This window comes from Psittacula echo (assembly GCF_963264785.1).
Source record: "Psittacula echo genome assembly, chromosome: 1".
Lineage (NCBI taxonomy): Eukaryota > Metazoa > Chordata > Aves > Psittaciformes > Psittacidae > Psittacula > Psittacula echo.
In genome coordinates, this window is record NC_137735.1 from 85,057,355 (window position 1) to 85,067,534 (window position 10,180).

Here is a 10,180-nt window from a genome sequence, read left to right on the forward strand (position 1 = left end):
ACACCTCTCCTTGCTATATCACTCTCTCTTCACCATCCGTGCTTCTGCCTATAAAGCTTCCAGGATTTCCCTTCAGGATTAGCTGTAAGCCCCAAGGCTGGTCCTTGGGCCCTGCACTCCTTATGTCAGAGCCTGTGAACAGTTTGTATATGTTTAATGGGTTTTTTTGTGTAAATAGCTTTGTATATATTAGCCCAACTGTAGCACTGGCTCCAGGCCTGGCTTTTTCTTCCATACAGGAATTAGTATTTATAATATATAGTCAGTTAATACAGCTGCATAACAGGGACTGAAAGTGTGAGGACCAGTAACAAGGATTAAATAGGAATCCCCCTTCCCTCCTCTTTAGCTACCACCTTGCTGGGAAAGGTGAAGTGACTGTTACCTGAAGTAATTCTCCTGAGGTTCTTCCTGAGAGAACTGGTATTTGAGTGCAGTGATGTTTACTGTGAGGGTGGTGAGGCACTGGCCCAGGTTGTGCAGAGAATCTGTGGCTACTCCTTCCCTGGCAGTGTTCAAGGCCAGGCTGGACGGGGCTTGGAGCAACCTGATCTAGCAGAAGGTGTCCCTGCCCATGGCAGGGGGTTGGAACTAGATGAGCTGTAAGATACCTTCCAACCCAAACCACTCCATGATTCTGTGATGCTATGTTAACTCCTCCATAATGTGAATTCACCCTGCCTGCACGTTCATCCCCACTGTGAATAAAGAGTCTGTCTGTATATTGTTGGGAAAATGTATTTGAACTGTGAACTGCAGTGGAGCAAATAAATACCATGTACAGCATCATGTGTCGTGTGAATCAGTGTTTCATTTCTGAGAGATTATGAGTTTGCTTGTTTTGGGGACTGTTTGTGGTATTTTTACAATAGGGAGAAGGGGACAGATGAAGGGAAAGAAAGGAAAAAGAAAAGCCCAGCCAAGGATCCTTAAAGGTTGTGGAGAAGCACAGTAGAAAGAGATGGGCAGAAAAGTAATGCAGAATGGGAGATTTTGGGGCAAAAAGCAAGAAAGTGGCGTGTGGGAGTCAGAGATAGGAAAGAGGTGGAGAGAGATGTCCGAAAGCAATTCCCCATTTCTATTGCAGCAGCACTTTAAATCTGGGGGCAGGGAGCAGAGGAGGTTGGGCCTGAATATGAAAAACAAACAAGGTGTTCAGAGAGGATTACAGCCAGTCAGAGCACCAGTGCCCTTCACTGTTAACACTGAACCGGGGGTTGCTGGAAGGTGAGCGTGACATCACCCAAATAGGCCCAGCAGTGCAATTTGACAGCTGGATGGGGCTATCTGTTCCCAGGTACAATAGTGCTGGGATTAGGACAACTGCCTCAACTGTCCGCAAGTCTATGGAGACAGCTGGCACCAACAACACGTCCCTCTGGTTTCACCCTTCCCAGCTGAGGACACCAGTCAAACTGTGATCATGGAGGACCTACCTTCCTACCGCTGACACTGCTGTTGCCCTGTCCCAGTGCCCACCTTCTCTTCTTGCTCCCTAAACTGTAGAGGAAGAGCTCCCCAAGAACTTGATAACACTGGTGCTAGTGTTTGGCTCAGAGCTCTTGTGCCTCCCAGACCCCGCTGCTCTTCCCCTGTGCACACATCCCTAACAACGATCCTCCCCGATCGTCTGTCCCAAGACCTCATCCAGATCCAGCTCTGGTTCCCTCTGTAGCACTTTCTGCTGCAGATCAGAGTAGAAGTCAACTCCCTCAGAGACTGAATGGAGAGGCTTGTCCTGGGGCCCATAGTAGCTGCTTATTTGCCGCTGTATGAAGCACTGGTGGTGCTGAGGCTGATCCTTGAAGCACCCATCATAGCCCTTGATGTGGTTCCTTTTGAACTCCAGCACCGTCTTGGTGTAGGTGTTGAGCGTGGTGACAGCAGAGGCCATGCAGCAGGTGAAGGAAGCCCAGGCCATGCTACGAGAGAGGCACAAGAATAACACATGCTTTGAGAAGACAAGTAGTGTAAGGAACTGAACTACATGCACTGTGATGCACCCTAACCTGCCAGGCAGGAGCTGCTGGGCATGGACATGAACTAGAAAGACTAAAGCTCATAACATTACAGTTCTTAGGGGTTATTCCACCGCAAGATCCTTCTTAAATCAGTGGGGTAAATACTGGTGGTCTTCACAACACCCTATCACAGGGAAGGGAGGGATACAGGGAAAATAAGAAGCGCAGTAGGAAAGTCTGTAACTGGTCAGAGCAGGACAGCACAGCTTGAAAGTAAGTTCTATATTGCAGGGCTGCTCAGTGTCTTCCTGGTTATCAGATACTTGAGCATAACAAGATGGCCACACTGACATTTGAGGTCCATGGCTGGCACATGGCACTGGAGTGTTTAATTCTTAAGAATCAATGTAGTCATCATCAGTATAGCATTGCAGACTGAGCCTGCACTTTCCATGGGCACTCGCAAGGTGCATCCAACTGTTTTTCAAGCCAGTTATGGCACATAAGCTGCAGTTACCTTCTTTAGCCTTTAGAAAAAGGCACACTGAGACACCTGCTTTTTGCAGCTGCTTTTCGCAGCTGCTTTTCCTACCTATAGTGCCCTCATCTTTAACCATGTGTCTAGGCTCAGTGCTGCAAGGATAGGCTCTTTGGACATTGGTTAATGGAGATGTTAAACCAGCATGCAACTTATTGAAATGCAGAAAAACAATGCAAATTTGAGAGCATCATCACAAGTGTGACACTGGCCTCTGCACACAGGGAAGAGGTGAGACCAACAGGGCAAACCACCATAGAGGTAAACCTGATCCGTAGCCTGGTTGAAGGCACTTTTTCAGGTATGACCCAATTGTCTTGCCAGACTTTGGTAGTTACTCATTTAAGTGACTCAGCAGCTCTTTATTAAAGCAGTGGATGAGACAAAGAAAGATTAGCAGTAGGAGAACCACAGGACACCTGTCTTTGGAAACAGAAGGTCAAGAAAGGAGGAGGTGGGTTTTGGCAGGGCGTAGCATGGCTGAAGCCCAAAAGGCTGGGGAGGTGAAAGTGGCTTCAGAGTTCACATACTAGAATGCCCAGCCGTAGTCCCAGGAGTGCGGTCTCCAGTCTTCTGGTCCCAGATTAACCGTTGCCTGAAAGACTTGAGTGTACATCATGTGTGCCACCATCCCAAGGAGACCTGGATACAAAAGACAAGAAAACAAAGAAGTTACAGCCAGAGCAGCATACTTCAGCCTTGTGGGGAAGAGGAGGCTGGGATTCCAAGCCTGCAGTAACGCACTTACCTGACAGCACAGAGGAGACAGCAGCAAAGGCATTGAGCTTCAACCCACAGACAGGATTGCCAGTATGCAGCATTTCCACCATCAGGAGGATGAAGCTGATGAGCAGCAAGCTAATGTACAGCATTTCTGATCCCAGCGACAGCCATAGGATTCCTATCAGAAACCAGAGACTTCTCACGTCAATACAGGATGGCTTTTTCAAGGGAGAGTACTCCCCCTTCCCAACCCAATCCTGAAAAGATATCCTCAAGAAAGAAGGAAAAACAACACACAAAAGCCTACGAGCAAGGCTCAAGGGATGCTAAAGCTTACAAAGAGTCTGCCATAGAAGATAGCTTGGCTAGTCTGGCACGGCAAAAGCTGAGAGGAACTAAAATGCTGTCTGGAGAGAAGGGAATAAGAGAGGGGGAAAGCTGTTTAGCATTAGTGCAAAACCCAGTGGTTGTAGGTTGGCCATGAACATATCTGAGCTGGCCATGAGAATGTGCTTACCCATTAGCACAGTGACCTTCCAGGTATGTTTCTCATCACAAGAATAGAAGCAAAAAACTTTTAACTTGGGACTCAACTGGTTAAGTAAAGAACTGTATGATACATCCATGGCTGCAGCTGCGACCTGGCCTCTGGAATTCAGAAAGCCCCTTGCAGGCCTGTATTTCTCACTGAAACCCCCATTAAAATGAAACTACATTCCTTGCAGTGGATATCCAGCTGGGGCAATTACATTCACCACTCACCCTGCTGCTTGAACAGAGTGCAGGTACTTTCATGCTGGGGTTATGGCTGGGACTCAAGTGATACCACAGACCACAGCTGAGCTTCCTGTGCATTAGGACTTGGAGGAGAATGAGAAAAGCCACTCTGTAATGGTGAGCTGTGGAAAGGCACAGGATTCACTGAGGAAGAAATATTAACCTGACAAATGAAGCAGCACTGTGAACACTACTGTTAGCAGCTATTAATGCCTGTAGAGGAGACATTCAACTGCGGAAAATGGGTATGAAGAAAATCCTCATTAATGTGGCACTTACTTGACTCTTCAGTGTTATTAGTGCCATAGAGTCACACAGCTCTTCAGCAGGAACTGATGAGCTACATTCCCTGCTTACAGGAGCTGACTTGCATGCTGCAGTACCATCAAGGAGACCATTTCATTAGGGCTCAGACTGCTGAAAGTATCCTAGGGGCTGCAGCATCACATGGGCACAGAGGCCTCTGCATCACTTTCTCTGGGAGTCCAGGCTGGTGAACACACATGCTCTGTAACCTGGTCTTGTAATGCTGCCTATGTAATGTGGAGCTGCTCTATGCACAACCAGCTCAGCCTAGAATCAGCAGCTACACCAAGTACCACCTTCTCCAGTGCTGGCCCAACTATTTAATGGCAGCAATGATGGAGGCCAAGGTCATCTTAAGATGATGTTACGTGCAGGAAGGGGTGAGGGCAGGTGATATAGTTGTTAAGATCACAGTGTCACTACAAGTTAAGCTCACAGTGACCTTCCAATTAATTTCTAGGAGCTCAGTGTCTTACATGAGCAGTGTTGGGATGCAATTAGACAAGGAGCAGTAGGGGAGGAGTGTGAGAGGGACAGACAGAAAGATTTACAAAGACTCATAATCTGGTTGCATAAATCTCCTTTCTTAGGAAAACAGTCTGTAAGGAAGATATTGGAAGCAACAGAGCCAGGGGCCTGGGCAGGAAATCAAGCACAAGAAAGTGAGAAAGAAGAAGAAAGCATTGCTACTCCCTGTGAGTTGAGCATTCTGCGGTAAATGCAAGAGTCATTCGGTAAATGCAGGTAAGTCATTCATTTTAAGAAAAAGTGGAGATCTGCATGACTTCAGAATGCTCTTGTACACCAGTAGTATCTGAATTGTGTGCATACTGTTTCCCAAAAGAATAAGTAGGTGAGGTTTCTCTACCCTGCTGTTGTGCCAAGAGTGACCCAGGTTAATCTGCCACTTGCACAAGACCCCTCACATGCAAATGTGCATCACTTTATAAAAGCAGGTCATCAGTCTTTGCCAGTGTAAAATAGGGGCAACAAGGCAGAAAAAGAAGATGAGCTCCCTGACAGTACTCATCTCCCTGCTGGCTGTTGAAGTTTCCCACTTCATATGGGAGGAGGTTTCCAGCACTGCACTCACAGACAGCAGTGGTTTAGGCAAACATCTGTGTTTAGCAAATATCTTTCCTTTTTCAGGATTTCATGCCTGGCTCTTTGGGGAGTCACCCTGCTGTCCTCACATAAGTGATATGTTGCAGGTCCCCCATCTCAAGGAGGTGCGATGGGCAGCTATAGTGAGGTATGGGGATTTGCTCTTACCTCTCTCTGCTGGTGGTGAAAGCTCAATAAAGCTACGGCATTTCTCTTCTGAAACACAAAACCAAAGAAAGGCATTAGTTCACAAAACAATGCAGGGTACATAAGGGAAAAGAAAATGTCTTCCTTTTGCTCTTTTCACTGCATAGCTCCAGTCATCCCTGACTCTACCCATCAGATCTTTTCACCTCTGCTCTCTTTCTTACAATCTTCCAGATCTTCACTGGGGCAAGGTAGGGGAAGGCAATGTCTGCCTGGAAAACTAGAAGTGGCCTTTCCAGAAAAAAACCTGAGCAATTTGTAAATTTTATGAGGCTCTGGTGAATATAAAATTCTATTGCTGCTCATTCACAACAGTACTGAGGGTCAGGCCTATTAAGTGTATAACTTATGACAGGCTGAAGACCATCACTTGTGCTGAGGACTTGAATTCCCACTCATCCCAGTCTCAGCAAGAGCAGTTCCAGCACTGCTTCCCAAAGAAAAAAAAAAAAAAGGTTCTTCCTAAATGAAACTCTGCCTGGCAGGGATGCGAGTCCCTCTTCTGTCACAGAGAATCACACAGAGATATGCACGGTCTTCTGTCCTCGCATTTTAGGCATGCTATTTGGACAAATGGTGTTCATATTTACTTTGGCTTTTTACATTGGCCAGATACAAATGATTGTCCCAGCTGAGAGTCCAACATTATTATCTGTGTCTCTTACTGCCTACTGTATTATTGCATTTGAGGGTCCTTTTTTCTACTTGGCACAGTATTTTCTCCCAGAAGTATCCAGCTGCCGCTTGTCATTGTAAGAATCTCATTTTCTTAATTTCTATCCCCAGTTCTAATCTCTCCCAATCTCCTGTATTACTTCTGTCATCCACAGATCCCAGGTCACTACCCAGTTTAGTGCCATCTGCAGTCCTCATTAACTTGCAGTTTGCTACTTCACCTAGAACTTTAATGAGGTTATTCAGTAATGGATCATCTAGACTGATCCTGAGATTAGCTTGAATAATGAAATCCTTTATCCAGCTCAACTTGAACTCCTTCTGCTCATAGCAGCCTCTTTTTTGTTGTTGTTGTCTGTGCACTTGCTTCAAAAGCCCAGAGCGGCGGGTGGGTTGTATTTGATTACTTGATTTACAGGAAGCAGGGAGTATAGACTGACTATGTGCCCTACCCCGTGCTCTGCTGCAATCCAGATGTAACACTCTCTGCATTCCTTCAGGCATCGGGGTTATTCCAGGACAGCCTGGTGGCCAGACAATTCTTTCAAGAAAGCTGTCAAAGGATGTAGTCCCGTTCTCACAAGCACCATGGAAACACACCCCAACCCAAATCAGTCCCAAATATACATATCTCCCTCTGCATCATGTCTGGAAATGCTCATAAAGAAGCAGCCTTCTCATTACAACATGAGTTTCAAGCACATTCTCTCCTGCTCCCACCCCCCTTCTGTCTGCTTTTATCCACCAGTTCTTTCTTTTCAAACCCTGACAGCAACAAGATAAGAACATAAGAAATGCTATAGTAGAATGGTGGCTTAGTTAAAGAAGGTGAGATGTCTGCTTGGGAAGAGCTGGACAGAGGGCTGTGGGCTCAGGTGAATGGGTCTGATGAGACTGACTTTCATCACTGCATCTTTAGATACAAGTCTCCCTGTCGGCCACCTTCCTGGTCAGTTCTGATCCTAGATGTGTGTGCTAGGGCATAAGGAGCATCTGTGCACTGCAGAGCATCCACCTGTGCTGGCATGGCACAGGTTTCAGCAGGGCTGGGCAGGAGCAAGCCAAGGGTGGTGGGAGGCACCAAAGTGGTCTACTACAGGTTGCATGACCAGCCCCTGGCACTCCAGGCTTTACTGTGCCAGTCCCACATGGTCAAAAATCATAAATGAAACCAGTCACAATATCACAAAAGCTGCTAGTAAAATTACAATACTGCAGCTCTAACCCACAGGTCAATTTGCCTCCTAACTTTAGTTTCAGACGTTCAGACCCTCCAGGTTTTCCCTCTATCTATAAGGCAGTACTTCTCTCTCAGCTTAGACCCTCTTCAATTCACAAAATCCTCAGTTTGGTGATTTAAGAACATCATCTACTGCAGCCCTCGCAGTGATAACCATAAATTGTCAACACTAACCACCCCGCTTAGATCTCTGAAGAGACATGCACAAATGTGCCCTAAGAATGTGTAGTAAGCTGTGCGTAGGAATGGAGATACAGGGAAAGGGAAAGGAGGCTCACTGCAGTTCACATCAGGATGAATGATGCTATCGCAAGGTCACTGCCACCACCACTGCTTGCACTTCACAGTCCTATTCCAGACTGAAGGGCACACCAGAGACAACCATTCTCCCTTGCCCCCTCTCTAAACAGCCTAATGAAGGACAGAACTATAATGACCACAGCAGTGCACAGGGCTGATGCCAACTAGGAAAATGAATAAGGCTTTTCTCCCAAGTATTATCAACCTCCCACCTTTCATTTCCAAACCCTTATGAAGTAAATACAAGGGAAAAAGTTGTGGCTATCTACCCAAGATGCTACCTGGCCCTTCCATGTTCTCTTCACAGGAAAGCCACATCCCCGTGTGGAAGTATCGGAAGTCAAAGCGGTCATCCCCTGTCTCCCAGCTGTAGTGCACCACTTCCTGGGATGAAACATTGCTAGCACCTACATCGGACGGCATGGGGACACCAATGCACTTGGTGGCCTTGCTCTTTCCACACAAAGGCTTGGGTACTTTTTGGGTCCCAGTGCACCAGTAGCTGCCAAGCAAGGCAGTGGTGGACAGGCAGAGGGCAAGCAGGTTGAGGATGACAGCCAGGAAAGCACGGCGCCACGGCAATCCCTTCAGCAGCTCCATCTACAACACACAAACAGGAGAAACTGTCACACCAGCCATGTGTCCCATATAGCCTTATAAATCCAAGCTCTTCACAGTGCACACCTGTAGGGAGGGGATGTGAGAACTCTGCTGTCCTCACAACATCCCAACAGCTCACTCAGCATGGAAGAACCATTTCCTGAAGGCCAGGGCAGTGGAGCAATAGGTCAGCTTCAGTTATTTAATAATTTCAAAGTATACTAAATATCTGTACAGAGGAAGAGAGGGTGACTCAGTAGACATTGCAGGGCTGAGAACATCGGGGTGTGTAAGCACATCAGCAAAAAAAAAGGGAAGTCATGTTTGCTCCATCTCAGAGATGGTAGGGAAGAACTGTTAACTAACTTCCCAAAATACTGTATGCCACCTTTAGCTGGGGCATGATGAATGCTCTGTCCAACTAAATGAGAATTCTTGCTTCTGGGTCTCCCAAAACACTTTTTCATGTTGTTCACTACTATAACTAGGGAAGTAGGGAGTCTGTCAATTTCAGAGTGGGAAAAGTCAGGAAAATGTTCGCGGATCACCGAAGATCACGTATCAAAGCAGTGACTTGCTCAGAAGGGGGACACAGCTATCCAGATCTGGCAGCTGGAGCTCAAGCCCTAGAGCAGCACCTCTCACCTGAGCAAGCACTGCTCTGCACATCAGAAATTGGGTATGGTGGTGGGATGGCAATGACTCTGCTCTCACAAAGTGCCAAAGGGCTTTTTTTGGAGAGCAAACATTGCCATGAACACTCTTCCCAGTTCAATCTCATCAGAAAAAATAATCCAGAAAGCAGTTTCTGTACCAGGGTCCTGTGGCCTTTCTAGCTCAGAAGAAGCTTCAGGTTCCTGCAAAACCTTGCACTGACTTCTGAGTACCTCAACTTATCACTCCATGGATTGATTAGATGTCTCCTACCCACACGTCAACTTTCATATAATCAATGCAATGTCTCTTCCCACGTGGCCCTCCCTATGTTTGGCACAACTTCATCCAGATACTCCCACCCTTTCCTATTTATGACTCTCAAAATCTATTTGCCCATGAATAGATTCAAGTTTGTACAGACACTGCCTGCTGCTGGTCCTCTTCAGACAACTTTGGTTGACTCACCCAGCGCTGAAAGGCCCAGCATGCTGTGGACAGTACTGTGAATAAATGACGTGAAACTGAGGTTTGCTTTGTTTACGGGTGCACCAAAGCTAAAAGTGGTGCAGTTAAAAGCATTTGTTCTGCAAACCATCAAGCTTGGAAATGTGGTCACTAACGATGGTGCTGAAGTTCCTCTTGGAAAGCAGGACTGTCATTGCGCTGAGAAAACAGTGCATGATGCAGAACACCCTCATTGAAGAATGAGGGAAGAAAATACCCAGCTCCTGAAAAATTCCTATATGTTTTTATACTCTGGCTTTTTTTTTTCTTTTCACTAGAGCATTTCTTTCTTTCAGCAATGGAGACGCTGCACCCTGGAGATGGCAACATCTTAGTAATAGCATAACTAACAACTTCCATGATCTGAAGGCATGTTGGATATGACCGTTTTCACAAAGCAGATAACTCCTACTAACATTTAATTATGTGAAGGTTTCTGGTGGCAAATTTCTCACTGAAAGTTTTTTCAGTGCAAAATTTGGTTTATGACTGAAAAGGAAATTACAGATACAATTGTTCTCAAAAACATGATTTTTCATCTGAAAATAGTATTCTTCAGCACACATAGTTTTTCATTAATGCTTGATT

At 46.2% G+C, this 10,180-nt stretch overlaps 1 protein-coding gene across 1 annotated transcript; it reads right to left on the reverse strand.

The window, feature by feature from the left end:
* Positions 1–1,606: 1,606 nt before the first annotated feature.
* Positions 1,607–8,431, reverse strand: GSG1 (germ cell associated 1; the record flags this gene model as incomplete). Its single annotated transcript, XM_080629307.1, has 5 exons — positions 1,607–1,922; positions 3,030–3,141; positions 3,248–3,400; positions 5,578–5,625; positions 8,113–8,431. The coding sequence occupies 5 exons, from the start codon at positions 8,429–8,431 to the stop codon at positions 1,607–1,609; spliced, it is 948 nt and encodes a 315-aa protein (XP_080485433.1).
* Between the last annotated feature and the right edge of the window lie 1,749 nt (positions 8,432–10,180).